At 53.5% G+C, this 19,281-nt stretch overlaps 7 protein-coding genes and 1 non-coding gene across 8 annotated transcripts; 6 read left to right on the forward strand and 2 right to left on the reverse strand.

Annotated features, from left to right (window-relative positions):
* Positions 1 to 295: 295 nt before the first annotated feature.
* BO95DRAFT_410399 (ubiquitin domain-containing protein DSK2) lies at positions 296 to 2,026 on the forward strand (the record flags this gene model as incomplete). Its single annotated transcript, XM_025584176.1, has 3 exons — positions 296 to 1,031; positions 1,091 to 1,556; positions 1,644 to 2,026. The coding sequence occupies exons 1-3, from the start codon at positions 567 to 569 to the stop codon at positions 2,024 to 2,026; spliced, it is 1,314 nt and encodes a 437-aa protein (XP_025443727.1). The 5' UTR covers positions 296 to 566.
* A 437-nt stretch (positions 2,027 to 2,463) lies between these two features.
* BO95DRAFT_86207 (uncharacterized protein) lies at positions 2,464 to 3,103 on the forward strand. The gene is made up of 2 exons (XM_025592284.1): positions 2,464 to 2,746; positions 2,801 to 3,103. Exons 1-2 carry the CDS (start codon positions 2,647 to 2,649, stop codon positions 3,061 to 3,063), a joined length of 363 nt encoding a protein of 120 aa, XP_025443728.1. The 5' UTR covers positions 2,464 to 2,646; the 3' UTR covers positions 3,064 to 3,103.
* Positions 2,831 to 5,218, forward strand: BO95DRAFT_86205 (uncharacterized protein). The gene is made up of 6 exons (XM_025592283.1): positions 2,831 to 3,059; positions 3,118 to 3,176; positions 3,232 to 3,402; positions 3,464 to 4,403; positions 4,455 to 4,876; positions 4,967 to 5,218. The coding sequence occupies exons 2-6, from the start codon at positions 3,146 to 3,148 to the stop codon at positions 5,185 to 5,187; spliced, it is 1,785 nt and encodes a 594-aa protein (XP_025443729.1). The 5' UTR covers positions 2,831 to 3,059; positions 3,118 to 3,145; the 3' UTR covers positions 5,188 to 5,218.
* A 487-nt stretch (positions 5,219 to 5,705) lies between these two features.
* BO95DRAFT_410407 (zinc-dependent alcohol dehydrogenase family protein) lies at positions 5,706 to 6,923 on the forward strand (the record flags this gene model as incomplete). The annotated part of the gene is made up of 2 exons (XM_025584177.1): positions 5,706 to 6,216; positions 6,303 to 6,923. 2 exons carry the CDS (start codon positions 5,706 to 5,708, stop codon positions 6,833 to 6,835), a joined length of 1,044 nt encoding a protein of 347 aa, XP_025443730.1. The 3' UTR covers positions 6,836 to 6,923.
* Positions 6,924 to 7,553: 630 nt separating this feature from the next.
* BO95DRAFT_86236 (transmembrane 9 family protein) lies at positions 7,554 to 10,229 on the forward strand. The gene is made up of 5 exons (XM_025592285.1): positions 7,554 to 7,780; positions 7,848 to 9,184; positions 9,232 to 9,684; positions 9,735 to 9,955; positions 10,005 to 10,229. The coding sequence occupies exons 1-5, from the start codon at positions 7,696 to 7,698 to the stop codon at positions 10,021 to 10,023; spliced, it is 2,115 nt and encodes a 704-aa protein (XP_025443731.1). The 5' UTR covers positions 7,554 to 7,695; the 3' UTR covers positions 10,024 to 10,229.
* A 3,899-nt stretch (positions 10,230 to 14,128) lies between these two features.
* Positions 14,129 to 16,262, forward strand: BO95DRAFT_86340 (putative choline sulfatase). Its single transcript, XM_025592286.1, has 3 exons — positions 14,129 to 14,152; positions 14,306 to 14,788; positions 14,841 to 16,262. The coding sequence occupies exons 2-3, from the start codon at positions 14,378 to 14,380 to the stop codon at positions 16,161 to 16,163; spliced, it is 1,734 nt and encodes a 577-aa protein (XP_025443732.1). The 5' UTR covers positions 14,129 to 14,152; positions 14,306 to 14,377; the 3' UTR covers positions 16,164 to 16,262.
* ergS lies at positions 16,256 to 19,173 on the reverse strand (the record flags this gene model as incomplete). Its single annotated transcript, XM_025591593.1, has 2 exons — positions 17,366 to 19,173; positions 16,256 to 16,298 (listed from the first exon to the last, which is right to left on the reverse strand). Exons 1-2 carry the CDS (start codon positions 18,889 to 18,891, stop codon positions 16,256 to 16,258), a joined length of 1,569 nt encoding a protein of 522 aa, XP_025443733.1. The 5' UTR covers positions 18,892 to 19,173.
* On the reverse strand, positions 16,758 to 16,839 carry BO95DRAFT_t114. Its single transcript has one exon. It is a non-coding gene; the product is annotated as a tRNA-Ser (tRNA).
* Positions 19,174 to 19,281: the final 108 nt, after the last annotated feature.

The following is a 19,281-nucleotide window of genomic DNA, read 5'->3' on the forward strand; positions in this document are numbered from 1 at the left end:
AGACAGGACACTTCCAGGATTAAAAGTGTGAAAATTCCGATGCGAGAAAGGAAATGAGCTTGTGCTGTTTGCTTGGTTTGTAATGTCACGTGCATTACATACAATAACCGGTACTGGTATCAAGAACCCCGTCCAGTTACTCAAATACTGTTCTAGACCGTATGGCAGCACACCCGGCGTCTCCCGCCCACCGGAAAGGCGGACGATGGGATTCTGCCCGCTTCCACCCACGGCGGCGGTTACGCTATCGATCCCTCCTTGGTCGGCGGTAGACTAAGTTACTCAGTAGGTTACTCACTCACTCAGCAAGACAACACCATCTTATCATAATTAACATTAGTCTGAGTCTAGCTGCGATCCACCCCCCGTTCGGTTCGTTGCAACGAGATTTGACACCTTTCCTCCTTAACACGTCACTCTACACCAACAGTCATCCGCAACTTATCACCGCCTCCCTTCCCCGATCGCATTCATTTCACCTGCTGTCTTGTAATCTCCGTTACCTTTGTGACGTGATCCTCCTCTCAAGCCCCTCTTGCGACCTCTTTTCCGGCCAACAGCAGATCATGGCTGATGAAACCGCCCCGACCGAGGATTCACCTATCACCTTCACTGTCAAGTCCTCCAATGATGCCAAATACACACTCACCCTTCCGTTGTCAACAACAGTGTCGGATCTAAAAGAGAAGCTCGCAACCTCGGAATATGCCGATACCCCCGCGGAACGTCAGCGCCTAATCTACTCCGGACGAGTTCTGAAGGACAACGAAACTCTCGCCACCTACAATATCAAGGAAGGACATACCATCCATCTAGTCAAGAGCGCTGCCAGTAACCAACGTTCTGGGGCTTCCACCCAGAGTGCCTCTACGTCGGCGCCCACTGGTGCTGCCGCCAATCCTCCCGCCACCGGGGTGCCTACGAATCTCGCAGCCGGCACGGGCAACAACCCTCTTGCCGGATTGACGGGGGCTAGATATGCGGGCTTTGCGCAGCTTCCTGGCGCTGGCATGTTTGGTCCAGACGGCGGAGTACGTATAAGACAGCTCAACGCTATCTACAGAATGATCGCTAACCTATCGACTCCCAGATGGGCCCCCCTCCGGATACCGACACGATGCTGAGCATGCTCGAGAACCCCCAATTCCAGTCTACAATCAACGAAGCCTTACAGAACCCTGCAATGATCGATATGATGATCCAGCAGAACCCCATGCTGCGCGACATGGGCCCCGGTGCACGGCAGATCTTCCAGAGTCCCGAGTTCCGTCGTATGCTCACGGACCCTAGCTCAATTCGCCAGATGGTGCAGATGCAGAGAGCTATGGGTGGCGCTGGACTTGGTGGCAGCGCTTTCCCTGCCCCGGGTGTCACTAACACAACCCCCGAAGAGAATCGCAACACCCAAAACAACAACAATAACGGTAGCACACCCACCCCCAGCGCTCCGTTCAATCCATTCATGCCCGCGGGCCTTGGTGCCGGCAATCCCTTCGCTGCTCTCTTTGGAGGAAACCCGGCTTTCGGAGGAGCCCCACCCACCGCAGCCGGCAACAGTCAGCCGGGCTCTACCGACAGAGCGTCTGAGGGCACTACGGGTGACAATAGCAACACTACTACTTCAGGATCGAATCAGCAGCAAGCGCCTCAGAACCCGTTCAGTCTTTTCATGAACCCTGCTCTTTTTGGAGGCCAGGGCGGGCAAGCTGGCCTGAATCCCCTTGACCCGCAACAGAACCCTTTCCTTCGGGATCCGGCAATGCTTCAGCAGATGATGCAAGCTATGGGTGGCGCACCAGGAAATGCCGGTGCGGCTGGCAGTAATCCCTTTGCTGCACTTTTTGGGGAAGGCTTTGGAGCTCCTGCTGCTCCCCAAGACAACCGTCCTCCCGAAGAACGCTACGCCGAGCAGCTCCGTCAACTGAACGATATGGGATTCTATGAGTTTGAGAGGAACATCGCAGCTCTGCGTCGGTCTGGCGGTAGTGTGCAAGGAGCGGTGGAATACCTCTTGAGCAACCTTTAGGCTTATCATGTCTTCAGAGGCGACGCGACCGAACGGGATCGATGTTCATTACTTTCTCTTCGGTTACTTCTCAAGGGTGCGTTGCCTGCACTTGTCTGAATGTGGTATGACAGTTTGATATTGGCGGATTGGCAATTCTTATGATTTTTATTACCCTTTCTGCATGCTCTTTCCAAGGAGAAGTGAGGTTGAAATTGGCTTGGACAGCCTTTGTGTATTAGCTCGCTCACGGCCTTATCTGGAAGGGCTTGTTTTCTTAAGCCGATTCATGAATGAAGATAATTTCTCTGCAATGAGATCTACTCTCACCGTAAACGTTCTTTATCGTTAGTAATCAGCAAAGACTGGCTCTAAGTGTTGGCAACCGAGGATGCACGTTGGAGAATTATCGACGGGAGAACAATTCAACCTCCCTTCCCCACTTCTCCAAATTGTATCCCCAAAGCTATGCTGAGTAATGGAATGCCAGGTCGCCACCAGTTTGAGTTCAACGACGTTGCTAACAAATGCAATTCGGATGATCGCATAGATTCTATGTCTGCATAAGGCTAGACATCTTGTATGGCAACTAAGAGTTGTCTTTCCTTGAGGTTGTGTCTTTGTGACAGGTATAGACTGCCATGAGTTCCACCCCGTCTTCCAACAAGAAAGAGTTTCAGTGCAACTATTGTTACCGAGACTTTCGCCGTCTCGAGCACTTGCAACGGCATACCAGAAGACGTTAGTGCTCTTGTTCGCTTACTTTGCCACAGTTCCCCTGACATCGTTCTGAAGATACTCATGAGAAACCGTTCAATTGCCCATGTGGAGCCGAATTCTCCAGACGCGATCTTCTGAAACGTCATGAACGTATTATACATGGAGAGTTCAAGGGGAATACCCTTGCAAGCTCCCTTCCAGGAGAAAGAGCTACAGCATGCAGCTCCCATTCTGAGTCTCAGGGTCCTCGTGTTGTCCGGCGCAATGCCGACCAGTTGACTCCCGAGTCGTTGCAGCGCTCTAGTTCCCAGGCATTGACCGGACGGCCTGTTATGTGAGTATACTGACAGTTTTGATGGGTATTCAAAACAACAATTAACGGGGAATTGCAGCAACTCTTCGATTCTCACCAATCAATTCATGGAATTAGAGCAATTACTTCGAGCAGATGGTGCGGACCCTTTTGCATATACTGGATCTGTACTGTACTAAGATCGTCGGATCAGATCCTCTGATCGAACAAAACATTGTGGATAATGCAGTATTTCTCAACAGCACTGGTCAGCCTTTCAATACTGCTACCACGCAACCGGCTTCAAAGACTATCCCAGTCACTCCGATAACTAGTCAGGGATCACCAGCTCCTGCCACTCTCCCAACACCGCGGCACAATTTAGGTAGGCTGAAACTTGAATCATCCTCCCATCGACGAAGTAGCATTTGACAGAACGTATATAGGAACGCAGATCGTCCCCCACTTTGCCCATCCATTTATCACCGAATTTCAACGAGACAAGCTAATACAGGCTCTGGGAAGTTGCTATATACCGGATGTGTCTCTACCATCCAGGGATTCGCTCAACCGTTTCCTTGAGGGGTATGTCACAGGGTTCTACCTCAACGTGCCTTTCACCCATATCCCCACCTTCAAGCTTGAGACATGCTCAACCGAACTATGTCTGTCTATGCTGGCAATTGGCGCGGCTTGTCGGTATGAAATTCACTCAGCCACCAAGCTCTTTTTCCTTGCAAAGCTGCTACTTCTGGAACGCCAGCGTCAGAGGGAACATGAAGCTTTGGCACGGCTGACAGGCTCGAATCGGCAAATTAGCAGCGGCGATAACCACATAGATGAAGTTCGATGCTTGCTATGTCTCTGTACACTTGCAACTTGGAGCGAAGACGCCGAGCTCAGGAACGAGTCTCTCAGGTTGCGCGGCATGCTTGCTCACTCCCTGCGCTTGAGTGGCTTAGAAGAAGTTGGGTTGCAGTCGACCAACAATTGGGAGACCTGGGCAGAGCAGGAGTCCGAAAGACGGACCAAGCTACTCGCATTCTGCTTCCTCAACATCCAAGGCATCGCGTACGGGCTCCCGCCCATCATCTGGGGCCACGAGTTCGGGCTACAGCTGCCGTGCTCTTGTCCTGAATGGACGGCGCCAGATTCAACCACATGGCTCTTCCTGCGGCAAGGCAGTCAAAACGACCGTAGTACTTTCTGTGACGCCCTGAGAGGTCTACTGTCAGCATCTCAAGATAATTACCTTGACAGATGCCTTCCCAGCCCCGTTTCCAACTACGTCCTACTCCATGGGCTAGTTCAGATGGTGATGTGGGTACGAATGCTGCCCGCGAGCTTGGGCATGGCGCCCTCGCTAGACTACCAGGTCCTTTTCCGGTATATCAAACCCCTGAAAGCTAAGAATCCTCATAGCTAACAACAACTTAGAACGGCACTACGTAGATGGACCACCTTCTGGCAACGAACCCCGGAGTCGAATCTTCAGCCACTCGACCCCAACGGGCCTCTACCTTTCACGTCCAGCGCCTTGCTTAGCCTAGCGTATATTCGCAACTGCCTGCAACATGACAGCTACCATTCTACGGGGCTCTTGTCCTGGGATCCAGTGGCTGTAGCTGATCACCTGCACTTGTCTTCGCCCGCGAAGCAGCATTGGGACGAACTTCTGGCCGCGCACCACGCCACCCATGTCCTAGAAATGATAGTCAAGCTGGGTGTTCAGTACGTCAAACACAACCAGGCCTTGGTCTGGAGCATAGAAACGGCGCTGTGCGGGCTTGAATGTGCCGTGTACCTCTCCAAATGGCTCCGAGGGCTGCAGTCGCCTGGCTATGGTGAATCCTTGTCTGGTACGTGCAAAGTCTCCAGTTCTTTTAGGGCATACGTTCCTCGAAAGCACTTGTACCTTTGAATCACACTTTGCTAACGGATTGTTCTAGAGCCCGAAAATCTCTTGATCGATTGGATCCGAAATGTTGTGACCGAAGGCATGGCATCCATTCAGGGCAGTAGAACCGATGCCTCTCGCACGGCGTTCGATACTCTTGCAGATCAGGTTGTGGAGGTCTGGTCTAATGTAATGCACGGGAACTCTCCCTGGGCTTTCATTAGGATGATTGGGGATGTGTTAGATCAGTATAGACATAGCCGGTTAGGGTGATTCTAGTGCTAGTGCTCAGAATGTACTGTACCTCTCATACACAATTTCCTTGAACTGGTTCAGATGCCAGAAATCTCCATAAGAATAACATCACTCACACCCTTGCTAGATAATGAGCTGATGCAAGTAGCCAGTACTTCTTTCCAGAACTTCTAAGTAAAATGATCTACGTTCCGGCTTATACCGAAATGTAAACTACGTAGCGATGTCTCGCAGTGGATGATCCACTTTTGGAGATTGAGTTTGGAGATTCGGAGAAGTGGGTCGGATAACAGACCGTAGGAGTCCGATCCGTGGATAATGATGAATTGTATACACTGCACGGAGTCTCTCCCTCACAACTGTAACATGCAATTAATCATCCCCAGCTACCGCTTCATAGCAGCTTACCACACTGCCAAAGGTATATAAGCCGCCATGATGCCTGCGCTATGAGTCCGAAATTATCACATTCATCCACACCCAACCAGTTCCTTCCAACTCCCCTTCTCAAACCCAAAACCCCTAATAAAGCATCAATGTCACAAACAGTCATCCGCCTCGACGGCGAGCGGACCTCCGTCCGGAAACTCAAAGCCTTCCAGGAACCCATCCCATCGCCCTCGAAGCACGAGGTCCTGGTCCGCGTGCACAGTGTCTCGCTAAACTTCCGCGACATCGCGGTGGCCACCTCGCAGTACCCGTTCCCCGTGAAGGACCGCGTGGTGCCGTGCTCCGACGCCGCGGGGACGGTCGTCCAAGTGGGCGAAGGAGTCAAGAAGTTCGCGCCGGAGGATCGGGTCGTCGCCACCTTCGACCCGACCAATCTGTACGGACAGCAGGAGAACTGGGAGAACGGGCAGGGGGGGCCGATCGACGGCGTGCTGCGCGAGTACATCACCGTTCCCGCTGCGGCGGTGGTCAAGCTCCCCAAAGACGCGCCCCAGAGCCTCTCGGAGTGGTCGACCCTGGTGTGTACCGGGGTGACGGTGTGGAATGCGCTCTATGGCAATCTGCCGCTCCGGCCGGGTCAGACGGTTCTGTGTCAGGGTATGTTTTGAATCCACTTTCTTGTACTGTCGGTTTATGAGATTGTGATACTAACCGGTTGGGCTGGGCTGGGCTGCACTACATAGGTACGGGGGGTGTCTCCATCACCGGTGTGATTCTAGCCAAAGCCGCTGGCGCGACAACGATCATTACCTCGTCCAGTGACGAGAAGCTCGAGATGGTCAAGTCCAAGTTCGGCGCCGACCACGGCATCAACTACAAGACGCATCCCGAGTGGTCCCAGGAGGTGCTGCGGCTCACCAACGGGAAGGGAGTGGACTACATCCTGGAGAATGGCGGCTCCGGTACCATCGCGGAGAGCTTGAACGCCGTGAAGATGGGAGGAAATATCTCGGTTATCGGCTTCCTGTCGCAGGCCAAGCAGTCGGAGATGCCGGATGTTGCGAGCCTGGCGCTGGCGAAGGGGGCGGTCGTGCGCGGCATCACGGTTGGCTCGACTCAGCTTCTGGAGGAGGTCGTGCGGTTTGTGGCCCAGAAGGGACTTCGTCTGCCGGTGGAAAAGGAGTTTCGATTCACTCAGGAAGAGGTGGTTAAGGCGTACGAGTACATGGCATCTGGGTCGCACATTGGCAAGGTGTGCATCAAGCTTGTTGACTAGGTAGATTGGAGAATTGGGCTTGTGGGGGTATGATCGATGATGCGTGAACAGCTATGGATATGCATTTGAGGATTAGGGAAAATTCAACAGACTCAGCACTAATCTGAAGTGGTTGTTTGCATGTAACAAGAACAAGAGCAATGTAGGAGTTGTAGGAGTTGTAGAAGTTGATGGTTGAATGTTTCTCCGGAAATGGCAAGCGACTAAACCCGAAGCTGAAAGTGAAACACAAGCTTCACTAGAAGTTGATCGATCGACCTTCAACTCTTCTTCCCGCTCCCCGACCTTAATTCCTTTTTCCTGCACCTTGGAACCTGTCCAAGACCCCCCCCAACTGCAACTGCACCAACCACACTGACTCTTCTGGTTTCTTGTCTCACTTTGCAACCATTTTTTTCTCTCTCTGGCATTTGATGCCGATTCCATTCGTTCCCTTCTTGGCTGCATTGAATTGTCAACCCCAGGTTTCGCATCTCCCGTCGCAATCTGAACCGCTGGATCTCCGTTCGTCGACCGTCGGGCTGTTCCCCGTTCCCCCCTCTTCCCTCTCTTAAATCGTGGTTTGACTACATACATCCACACCTGGCTATCTTCCTTTCCTTACTCGATTATGTTTATCTTTTAAATCTTTTTCCCCTTCTATCTCGATTTTTTAATTGTTTTATCGCTCGAATTGACTTCTGGCCGATAAAGATCGGGCGGTCAGTTGACAGAACGCTGATCTACTTACTTGCACCCCCTCGATCTCGTATCCGCCACGTACGACTTATCAATCGTTCGCAAACTGCTGGTGCATGCTTGCGCTGTCGTGCCTCAATCTCTGGTAGAGTGGCTGATACCCTTCTCTTCCTAATCGAATCATGGAGCTTCGACAGTTCTGGCGCCCTCGTCAATGGGCCTTGTGGCTGTTGTTCGCTTCGTGTACCTACGCATTCTACATCCCTGGTAGGTCGGCATCGCTGGTGTTGCGACAACCATCCACCCTATCGCTGACCCATTGGTGTTTTGTTAGGATATTCTGTCAAACGCTACAACGACGACGAACACATCCCTCTCCTCGTTAATAAAATTTTTTCCGATAACACTCAGCTTCAGTATGCATACTTCGACTTGCCTTTTGTCTGCCCTCCCAGCGGCCGCACCCACGGCGGATCCCCGTTCGGCTCGGGACAAAGCGTGTCTCTCAACCTGGGAGAAATCCTTCGCGGCGACCGTATCATGACATCTGACTTTGAATTGCAGATGGGCCAGAACGTCGACTGTCGGGTGCTCTGCGAACAGGAGATCGGGCGCAAGGATATCAAATGGACTCGTCAACTCATCAAGGAGGGATACGTGGCCGAGTGGATCGCGGATAACCTGCCTGGCGCAACCAGCTTTGTGACTGTGGACGGAAGTCGCAAGTATTATGCTACCGGCTTCAAGCTCGGTTTCCAGGAGTACTCGAACATCGACGGCAAGCTGCGGTATTACATCAACAATCATTTCACTATTGTCATCCGCTGGCGGTCGGCTCCGGAAGGCGGCAAGGTCATTGTCGGCTTCGAGATCCACCCGAAGAGTATCCGCGCGGAAGATCACACGCAGAATGGTTGCCCGAAGCAGGTTCACGAGGCACACGATGGACTTGAGCTGTACATCCCGCCGAATACTTCGAAACTGCGCGAAATGTACCCGGGATCGTCATATATCCCCGAGGACGATGACGAGATCGATGACGGCGCCACCCTCAAGATACCATACACCTACTCCGTCTACTTCAAGGAGGAGAATGGGGTTGACTGGTGGAACCGGTGGGACCTTTACTTCACCAACCAAGAGGAGGGCTCTGCAACCCACTGGCTCGCTATTCTCAACTCTCTGACTATCTCCGGTGTCCTCGGAGTGGCAGTCTATGTCATCTGGAGTCGGACTGTGCAGGGCGACATCAAGGGTCGCGGAGATGGAGCTTTGGAGGATGGAAAGCTCAAGGTAAAGTCCAGAGCTTCGGAGAGGAAAGGTGACGGGCTTCTGGAGCAGAGCACAGATGTCGAGCGGGATGCGGATGGATCTGACGATGAAGGTCTGGAAGACGTCAGCGGATGGAAACTGCTTCATGGCGACGTATTCCGGACGCCTCAATTCAGTGGACTTCTGGCGCCCCTTATCGGCTCCGGCATGCAGTTGTTGTTCATGGTTTCGGGACTCTTGTTCCTCAGCTGCCTGGGTGTGCTGAATCCTAGCTTCCGTGGCGGATTTGTCAGTGTTGGTATGGGCTTGTTCGTCTTTGCTGGTTTGTTCTCGGGCTACTTCTCGGGCAGACTCTACAAGACATTTGGGGGTGTTCATTGGCGGAAGAATACGCTGATTGTGAGTGTTCTGCTTCTCAATGACTGTGCTGCTACTAATACCTCCAGACCGCCCTGTTCTTCCCTGGTTTGGTCTTCTGCCTGATTTTCATCCTCAATCTGTTCGTCTGGGCCCAGGCCTCGAGTACCGCGATTCCATTCGGCACTCTAGTCGGTCTTCTTGCTCTTTGGCTCTTGATCCAGGTCCCGTTGGTCTATGTTGGCAGTTGGTATGGCTATGTCCGCACCACGGCTTGGGAGCATCCTACCAAAACCACCTCCATCGCTCGCCAAATTCCGCCTCAGCCTTGGTATCTGCACAGCATCAGCGGTACTCTTTTGACTGGACTGGGTCCGTTTGCTGTGCTGTTCATTGAGCTTCTCTTTGTGTTCCGGAGCTTGTGGCAAGACAAGAGCGGATACTACTATGTGTTTGGATTCCTCAGTGCCGTGTCGACGATCCTGATGGTCACGATCAGCGAGGTGACGATCATTGCCACCTACAGTCAGCTCTGTGCCGAAGTAAGTTGTTCGTTTGTGGGGGGGAGACGGGCTGTCGCTAACGGGAGTAGAACTACCATTGGTGGTGGCAGAGCTTCCTTACCGGTGGAAGCAGTGCCTTCTGGGTGTTCGGGTATTGCATTTGGTACTATTACTTCCACCTTCACATCACCGGTTTCGTGTCTAGTCTTCTTTTCTTCAGCTACAGCTTCCTTGCCTGTACCATGTACGGTCTGTTGACTGGGACTGTTGGGTTCCTGACGGCGTACGCATTTATCCGACGCATCTACAGGTGAGTGATCTGCTTTGTGTTTTTTTTGGTGTGATCTGACCAGCAACAGCGCAATCAAAGTCGATTAAGCGGTTACTTCCTTTCGAGACGGACATCTGGGATGTTTGGACGGGGCTCGCAATTTTCAGTCTCCGCTGAACTTTTTTCATGATGAATGTACTCGTGCCTCTAACCTTGAAGGGGCGAGTGCAGTCTGTCAGTTGGCCTATGGCCATTCACGCGTCAACTTAGATATATATACTCTGCCTTTAGCGAATTTATTTCAATTTGTGAATCCAGGTCTGCGAGCGGCGTATTTTTGACGTGGTTCTAGAAGCAATAGGCCATGCTTCGATGCCGCACCATAAAGGTCATATTGAGAACAAGTCTCTCCTTAGAATCATACAACCACTGAAGCACGACATCATCACATGGACTCCTCCCGTATGTACGAATTACTCCCAAGTCCACAGACGAATCACATCAAGGGAAGAACAAGACTGGCTAAAACAGCTCCAGGCTCGAGCGCCGCTAGATGTTACTGCAGATGCAGAATACCTGTCACCCGCGTCCAGGCAGCCTCTCCACGTATCCAGCCCACCGTGCCGTGCAGTAGCGCACCCACCGCTTCCTTGCCCCAATCCGGAACCCGCCACGGCTTCAAGCTTCCGGGATTTGTCTGATTATAATCTCTTCTTGTATTGCCAGGTGCTTAGGCACCGGTTGATTCCTAAGCGTCGTGACTCACTCAAACTCCGACTCAGACTTAGACTTGGACTGAAGTCTACTAGGTTTGGTCTGTTTGCTCGCATTGTATACTGTATGTAGATAGACTATATAAGACATCACGAACTTTTGGGTCGGGCTCATCAATTGCTCATTCCTGGGTACTGTTTTCTGCTTGGCATCTACTACTACTGCTCCCTCAAGAACGCCCATCTCCAGCTGGGACCTTGTCCAATATATCCAGACCCGAAGGAAAGCGCTCTCCGACTTCCAGAATAACAAACGATACAATTCGTCTACTTCTCCTTGACAAAAATTACTCGAGTTAGGGATCTATACCTTAAAACATATTTCACCGCCACCATCCATCCATCCATCCATCCATCCATCCCCAAAACCATCCCCAAACCCCGGGAAAAATACCGAGAAAAAGAATGACATCCTCCACCTCCCTCCCCCGGCCCCCCGCCACATCAGAACCAGGCAGCGCCATCCCCCATCGCCCCAAAACGGATCTCGAGCTCGCGGCCGAGGCGTGGCGGTTCGTCAGTCGGCAGGTGCAGAGGGTCCGGGATCGGCGGGCCACGAAGGCGGCTGCTGCTGCTGCTGTCGGTGCTGGTGGTATGGATGGCAAGGGATCTAATCAGGGGAATGATGATGCGGGGTCGGTTTTGAGTGAGGCGGTGACGGTGGTGGAGTGTGTAGCTGGAGGGGAGGGGATGCGGGAGGGGGAGAAGATGGGGGTTTAGGGGGGGACTGCCTTTTGTTGGCTTTGTGGGGGATGGTTACCTTTTTGTTGATGTAGTTGTTGTTGTTGTTTATGCGGGGTGGGGGTTATGGTTGTACTGATGGTGCAGGTGCCCGGGTGTTTTGTTCTTGGGCTAGGGGTTGGGTCGTGGATTGAGGAGTTCTTTCTATGGATCCAGTATGGTTGTCGTGTGGTTGATGGATTATGAGCTGAATTGGTGTATGATACTATGGTTGAGGGCTAATTGGATCTGGCAGGTTGGTTGGGTCTTCGATATTCTGGAATGTGTAGAGTGTAAGGAGGGGAAGGAGGGGAAGGATACTGGGGTACGATTTTGAGGGGTAGGCTTGTTTTCTGGATAGCTTGAACATGAATAAGAATCAGGTGTATGTAGACCCTTTTAAAGCTAGATTAGCATAATTATATTGGAGGCGATTGGGTCGTGGCTCAGCCATCTGATGCGGATATCTTGTTCCATACTAACTCCTACCAGCTATGCGGAAGCAATCCGCCCAGCGACAGCGCAGATCTTCAAATAACTCAAAAACCACCCAATACTTTCGTGCATAGGTATGTCCGAGACTGAAACAACAACTCACATCCCCAAAAATGCCACCAAAAATGCCACCTACCGCAATCGACCGTTGATGACTAACCCGGCGATGGCGTGCTCGCAGGTTGCCATCCGATGACGTTGGAGCCTCCATCACACTCACGCTCCAGCGCCCACCACCAGAGAAGAAACACACCTGAGCTGCGGTGACCCGGGTTTCCAACCTCGTCTGATCCCGACGATGAACCCTGCACTCTCGAAACATCGGACACGCGGACATTTCAGCCGAAGTCATCCCCGCCGAGAGCTGTCAGACAAGACGACCAGACACGCCACGCCACGCCCACACCAGAACAAGCCATGCTGCGGCTCCAAGCTACTCGTACGTAGGACGCGGCTTCTAAACCCCTTCCAGAACCCAAGCCAAGAACAAAAAGGATCTTCAGGGGATCGTCCGGGGTAGGCTCGAACCCAGCTCCACGCAGGCTTACGACGAATGCCGCGGCAAGAGAGGGCGCTGATAGGTTGCGGATGATGCCATCGAGCCGCAGGGTTGGCAAATGCGCTTAACTCCGACAGTACATCAGATTCTGGCTGTGTGATTCGTTGTGGGGGAGAGTACAGTAGGTACCTATTCTGAAAGTCAAAGGTAAATCTTGAAGCTGGGGGTGGATAGCTGATAGCTCTGATGCCATACGTACGTCAGTCTGCGTGCGTGGGTTTGGGTTTCGATCGCTCTATCTTGGTTTGATCGAGGGGTGAATCCGTGGGTTGGCGGAGGTCTGGTTGCTGGCTGCGAGAATGTCAATTGAGACGTACATATACGTGGTAGTAAGTAATTAGGGGGAAGTTGGGGGTTCTGCTTTGAAATCAGAGTAAAGTCTTGATAATTGATCTATTGTTGGAATTCCGCCCGACAGCTCAGATTATTGGGGTTGAGCAGTGGCGCGTGATATCGCGATTAGAAATGCAAAGAGCCCCTGTGTGACAACGACTACTGTGTCACTGGAAGCAAGATTGGAAGGCGATTGCTGCGTCGTGTCCTGCGTTTCTGATAAGCCCAATCTGCCAGTTCCTGGGCAGTACGGATAGGAGGCGATTGATTAGCACTACGTACTTGTCTCAGGTTATCTCCGACAGCTGGCAACCGGATCCTGCTACTCAATATGGGCATCTGGGGCTGATCTAGAACATCCTCTGTGTCATTTGAAGTAGACGCGTAAACCCCCTTTTGATGCTATCTGACAGATCACCGTCACCCTCAACAATCAATCCTGGGTGAGACAATGGTTGAGACAACACAGACAACCACCGTGATTGCCGACAACCCCGGCTTAGTCGGCACCTCGTGACCACAGCGGATCCGGGGATGGAATCACACACCAATGTATCATCAATAAAAAAACCGCCAAGTGGGCCAAGATCGGGCCCGGTGCGAGTCCGGCGAATCCTAAATTGTAGAAAATCCCACTAAGCGATGGGCGGTGAGCAACAATCGATCCCCCCGGGGTAATGTCAATTTCCTTATCAAAGACAAAATCAGTCAATCAATTGGCTCTTCTACAAGTGTTTGTGTGGTAATGAGTAATGGAACAAAGATTGAGTCAGGTCAGAGAGATGCAAATCTGGCCAGCACGTGAGCACCGCCACCAGCCGGAGATTGAGGGCCTCGCGTGGCAAATCATTAAGAAATGGCGTTTATCGGGGAACTGGCCATCACAACCGTGACCGTTGATCCCGGTTGGTACCTTAGTCAATGATAGACCAGCCCGCATGCAGGAGTCGATCCGCTTCATCTGCAAGATTCTCCTGCTTCACCACCTCATCACCATTGAGTTTCCTATTCACTGCACCCGCCTGATGATCAGCAATAATACGGAGTACTCTGTCTGGTGTGCTGCTGCCCCCTTGGCGGCTATCCATGGATCCTCCCGCAATCACACCATCGTCCCCGCCGATGGTTCCATTGTTATGGTGACATGGGGAATTGACGAGCGAGGCCGAGTGACGAGCCAGAAGGAGAAGAGAGATCGGCTACTAAGCCTGATTCTGCCGCCTTCTTTTTTTTAACCTTTCTTTTTCTCCTGCTTTTTTTTTCCTCCTGTTCGACTCCCACCTGGCATTCTCCCTTCACCTCCTGAAACAGGCATTGGGACTCGTTCATTGCTGCAGTGGTCAGTCTCCACTTGAAGTCAGTCACTGTCCGGTCACTGTTAACTTACTTATAATCCGGTCTCTTCCTCCTTTTTTAAACTTCCTCCCCTCCCACCCCTCCTTGCCTCGTCACTTTTCTGGTCCCTATCACTCAAGACAGACTTGTTGAGAACGGCTGTCCCTTCTACAGCAGCTATCTACAGGCTAGTCTAGTCTAGACAAGTCTACAATCCCCCGTCCACAGAGAGAGTCGCTTATCGTCATGGCTGCCAAAAGGCCCAACATCCTGTACATCATGGCCGACCAGATGGCCGCCCCGCTTCTGGCCTTCCATGATAAGGACTCCCCTATCAAAACCCCCCATCTGAACAAGCTGGCCGAAGAAGGAGTGGTGTTTGATTCCGCCTACTGCAATGCGCCGCTGTGCGCCCCCTCCCGTTTCGTCATGGTGACCGGCCAACTCCCCTCTAAAATCGGTGCGTACGACAACGCCTCCGACCTGCCCGCCGATGTCCCAACCTACGCCCACTACCTCCGCCGCGAGGGTTATCACACTGCATTGGCGGGTAAGATGCACTTCTGTGGCCCCGATCAGCTGCACGGATACGAACAGCGCTTGACTAGCGACATCTACCCTGGCGATTATGGCTGGTCCGTCAACTGGGACGAACCCGTAAGTCTCCTGGAAATGTGGCCCGAGAGCGAGGAAATATTGACCCAAATAGGATATCCGTCCCGATTGGTACCACAACATGTCCTCCGTCATGGAGGCTGGCCCCGTCGTTCGCACAAACCAGCTCGACTTCGACGAGGAGGTGATGTACAAGTCGACCCAGTACCTCTACGATCATGTGCGCCAGCGCGGCGACCAGCCTTTCTGTTTGACCGTGTCGATGACCCACCCGCATGACCCCTATGCCATGACCAAGGAATACTGGGATCTGTATGAGGATGTCGACATCCCCTTGCCCAAGCACGGCGCGATTCCCCAGGGTCAGCAGGACCCACACTCCCAGCGGGTGCTCAAGTGCATCGACCTGTGGGGCAAGGTAATGCCGGAGGAGCGCATCAAGGCCGCGCGCCGCGCTTACTATGCCGCCTGCACCTATGTGGACACCAATGTGGGCAAGCTCTTGAAGGTGCTCGACAACTGCGGTTTGCGCGACGATACCATTGTGGTGTTTACGGGCGATCACGGCGATATGTTGGGCGAGCGTGGCTTGTGGTACAAGATGACGTGGTACGAGGGGTCGGCACGTGTGCCTATGATCATGCATGCGCCGAAGCGCTTCGCGGCTAAGCGGGTGTCGGAGAACGTGTCGACGATGGATCTGCTGCCGACATTTGCGGACTTGGTGGGCGCGCCCTTGGTTCCTGGGCTGCCGTTGGACGGCGTCTCGCTGCTGCCATATTTGACGGGCGGGGACGGCGTCAAGACCGATACCGTGCTGGGCGAGTACATGGCCGAGGGCACTCAGTCGCCGACCGTCATGATTCGCCGCGGACAGTGGAAGTTCGTCTACTCACTGATCGACCCCCCGATGCTGTTCGACGTGGTTGCCGACCCGGAGGAGCGCGTCAACCTGGTCGCAGGCCTGCCTGATCTATCCAAGCTCGTCGCTGTCAACGGCAAGGGGACAGGCTTGCCCACCCCAAATGACTTCCCGCGCGTCTCGCGTGGCCCTGACGGCACCTCGTCCTTCCCCTTCCCGACCCCACCACGCACCCCAAGCCCCTCCAAGCACTCCTCGGTGTTGCCTCAAACCAGCGACCCGGCCACACTCCTAGCACACTTTGTCGAGGAAGTGCACACTCGCTGGAACCTGGAGCAGATCCGCGAGGACGTTCTCCGCTCCCAGCGCCGCCGCCGACTGGTCTACTCCGCCTTGATCAAGGGCGTGCCATCGATCTGGGACTACGAGCCCCGCATAGACCCCAGCACGCAGTACGTGCGCAACCAGGGCAAGGGGGCGTTGGACGATGTGGAGTTGATTTCGCGGTGGCCGCGGGTGCTGCAGCAGGCGGCGAACGCTATCGGAAGGGTGTAGCTGACCCGTCATAAGCTTTTCTATTCTCTGGATGTGTCCAAAAGTGCCTGCTTCTGATTTCTCTGCGTTGAGCGAGGCGCTATACCCGACCTTTACATGATTACATCTGCCATAGCATTTGATGAGTTTGTTAGCCTATTGTCTAGTCGTTAGTGTTGGTGATTTTTTGAGTGTTTGTGATGTGATGCTTTGGATGGTCAGGTAGCTGGCTGGCTGGCCCGACGGGTGTACATTGGACGGAGTGCATGTGTACAAAGTTGGTTCGGTTCTTGGATTATTTTCTGTGAATAAGACTGAACATGAGATATCTTTTCTTCGGCAGAAGTATGTCCTTGTACTCACGTCAGTAGTATTCTCGAGAGATCACATAACCTATACACAAATATAGCACGAATTGACTCGGACCGTTGAAACATAGAGTTACGCATGCCAGCTTTATACCGCGCTATTACCGCGCCCTCCCAGGGCATTTACGAAGACACGGGAGCATGGGGAGAAACCCCCCCCCCCCCCCCACAATAGTGAATGGATAATCCTCATCCTGACAAAAAGAATGCCTTCACTGGGAGAGAGAGAGAAGTGGTAAGCAAAAAACGACAACAGTCGGATTTGAACCGACGCCTCCGAAGAGAATAGATTTCTAGTCTATCGCCTTAGACCGCTCGGCCATATTGTCTGATCTGGAATAAGCGGCGAGGTAGGCGTAAATGACCCAAAAATCACTGTACCTAGTAACGCGATCGATCCGAGCATGAGATGATACTCCGTAGGCCCACAGCACTCACTACCTACTATACTATGCATGGTGAAATAATTAAGCGTGATATGTAGTTGAGATTGCTATGTAAAACCATACTATGGATACCAACAGACACATTAGAACTCGAATTTATATACAGAAGATAATCCCAACGCATCATTGTGCAACAGGTAACAAGAATGACGATAGCTATATAAACCCATACACTACCCTGCACCCTCCGGCTAACAACCACACACCACCCTCACCACCACCATATAAACGTCACCCCCAAACCACCCTCCTAATTCGGATATTCGCCAAATGCGCCACCCCAACCACCTGCCTCACCGCGGGCGCGCCCCCTACACCTTCCCCCTTCCCTTTCCCTTTCCCATGCCCCTTCCCTTCCCCCCCTCTCACCCTCCCCCCCAACCAATGCCCAGAACTCTCCCCGACAAACACCAAAAACAACCCCCTCTCCAGCGTCGGATCCGGCCGGAACTTATCGAAATACGCCCTCTTCCCCTGGATCGGCAGCCGGGCAAACGCGTACCGATACGCGCGCCGCGTCAACTTTTCCACCAGCGGGGACGCGAACCCCTCGACCCGGCCGAGCTGCGCGTACGGCTCGACCCCGAGACTGAGGTAGTTGCACGCCAGCCGGCGGAGGAGGGCCATCGCCGCGAAAACGAGCAGATCCGAGAGGCCCCTGGGGCTGCCCGGGGCGGCGATGCAGGGGTCCAGGTGGTAGCCGTGGTGGGTGCCGAGGTAGCGGAGGGCGGCGAGGGCGTTGGGGGTGCCTGTGCCGGGGGCCGTGGTGGTGGTGTAGATGTAGATGATCTGGGGGTGGGGTTGGGATTCGGGGGTGGTGAAGGGGGTTGGGGTGGTGATGAAGGCTTGGGTTTGTGTGCCCGTGGAGTTGTTGCGGTGGTGGCGCCAGGTTCTGTAGATCTCTGTGAGTTGGGATTGGAGGGTTTGGTCTTCTGTTGTTGTTGTTGTTGCTGACGAGGGGGTAGGGGCGATGTAGAGGTTGAGGGTTATGCCCCCTTTCTCGGGGTGGAGGAGTTGTTTGTTCTGAAGGACGATGCGTTTGCCTTCTTGTTCGTGGAGGACTGGGTTCGTGAGCGGGTTGAGGACGCGTTCGCGGCCGAATTCCAGGATCGTCCAGCTCTTCTTGGTCTCGTTCTCGTTCTGCGGGTGCGGGTGCTGGTGCTGGTGCTGGGCGTAGTCGACCATGCGCTCGCTTGTCCCTAAGAAGGCGATGCCTAGACGCTGACGTTGGCGCCAGGTTTGGAACTCCGAGAGCACGGAGCCATACTCCTCGGCCGCGCACATCGGGTCCCCTGAGACTATGGCGACTTTGTTGCATACCTTGAAACAGAGCAGGGCTGTGCGCGTGGTGTTGACGAACAGGCTGTAGCTTGGGTCCAGCACGCCCATGTGCGAGACTTGGCCGTGCCGCGAGATCAGATGCTCGATTGTTGCCATGTTGCATGGTGGGTTGAGAGTGTTGATGCGGTGGGGCTGGGGTTGTTCATTACAGTAAGATGAGGAGGGTTTGCTGGTGCCTGGGCTGGGGCTGGAGTCGTGGCTGGTGCGGCTGGAGGCCACGCTGCGGTCATCGTAGGAGGATAGCGTCATGGAGGAGGATTTGCGCGAGATGTTGCTGCTGCTCGCGCTTGAGCGGGGGATTTGAGGGACGGTGAGGTAGGGGGAGGTGGAGAGGAGTTGCTGGTCGACGGGTTGCCAGCCATTGTGATGATGTTGCCCTAACGGGGGATGGGGATGCTGATGCTGGTGCTGGTGCTGGTGGTAACGGTCACCAAACGAGAGGAGACGCTCGTACAATGCTTGTCCGATGGTATCTGCCAACAGAACCTTGGCTGGTTTCTTCGGCAGAATCGTATCTGTCCCATGCTGCTTCTTCTGTTGCTTCTTCGCTCTTTTGCTCTGCTTGGGGGATTCGGTCGAGGTGGGTGAAGACATGGCGACACTGTCGTTCAGCACCGATCTGTACAGAAAGTCAACTGTCCTGAATGTGATCGAAATGGTCTAACCATGGGGCGAGACGAGGAAGAAAAGGAGCAGAAAAGGAACAGAGAATGAGCATGGAGCCAGGCTCCAGCAAAGCCCTCTCAGCCCCCCCAAGTACTGCCTCATTCCTAACCTGGTTTATGTGCATCGGCTTTGGGCGGCAATTTAGCCAAAAACAGACCACCCTACACATCGGAATCAATAACGAGGGCCGTGAACCCTGGCCAGTGGGTCGGGACTCGAGCTTAGGGTCTGGCGCCTGAGATGGCCGCCGCTGCAGCCATCCATGGATAATGATGACGGAACAATTGGCTGGCCCTGGAAACGTTGTTGACTGAGGGG

The sequence above is a fragment of the Aspergillus brunneoviolaceus genome (genome assembly GCF_003184695.1).
Source record: "Aspergillus brunneoviolaceus CBS 621.78 unplaced genomic scaffold BO95scaffold_22, whole genome shotgun sequence".
Lineage (NCBI taxonomy): Eukaryota > Fungi > Ascomycota > Eurotiomycetes > Eurotiales > Aspergillaceae > Aspergillus > Aspergillus brunneoviolaceus.

Bases quoted from the DNA above. Each gene is read 5' to 3' on its own strand.
- BO95DRAFT_86340 (XM_025592286.1), top strand. From the start codon at position 14,378: ATGGCTGCCAAAAGGCCCAACATCCTGTACATCATGGCCGACCAGATG. The intron at 14,789-14,840 runs GTAAGTCTCCTG...TGACCCAAATAG, and splicing joins CCGTCAACTGGGACGAACCC to GATATCCGTCCCGATTGGTA.
- BO95DRAFT_86236 (XM_025592285.1), top strand. From the start codon at position 7,696: ATGGAGCTTCGACAGTTCTGGCGCCCTCGTCAATGGGCCTTGTGGCTG. The intron at 7,781-7,847 runs GTAGGTCGGCAT...GTGTTTTGTTAG, and splicing joins CTACGCATTCTACATCCCTG to GATATTCTGTCAAACGCTAC. The intron at 9,685-9,734 runs GTAAGTTGTTCG...TAACGGGAGTAG, and splicing joins ACAGTCAGCTCTGTGCCGAA to AACTACCATTGGTGGTGGCA.
- BO95DRAFT_86207 (XM_025592284.1), top strand. From the start codon at position 2,647: ATGAGTTCCACCCCGTCTTCCAACAAGAAAGAGTTTCAGTGCAACTAT. The intron at 2,747-2,800 runs GTTAGTGCTCTT...ATCGTTCTGAAG, and splicing joins GCAACGGCATACCAGAAGAC to ATACTCATGAGAAACCGTTC.
- BO95DRAFT_86205 (XM_025592283.1), top strand. From the start codon at position 3,146: ATGGAATTAGAGCAATTACTTCGAGCAGATG. The intron at 3,177-3,231 runs GTGCGGACCCTT...TCGTCGGATCAG, and splicing joins GCAATTACTTCGAGCAGATG to ATCCTCTGATCGAACAAAAC. The intron at 4,404-4,454 runs GTATATCAAACC...ACAACAACTTAG, and splicing joins GACTACCAGGTCCTTTTCCG to AACGGCACTACGTAGATGGA.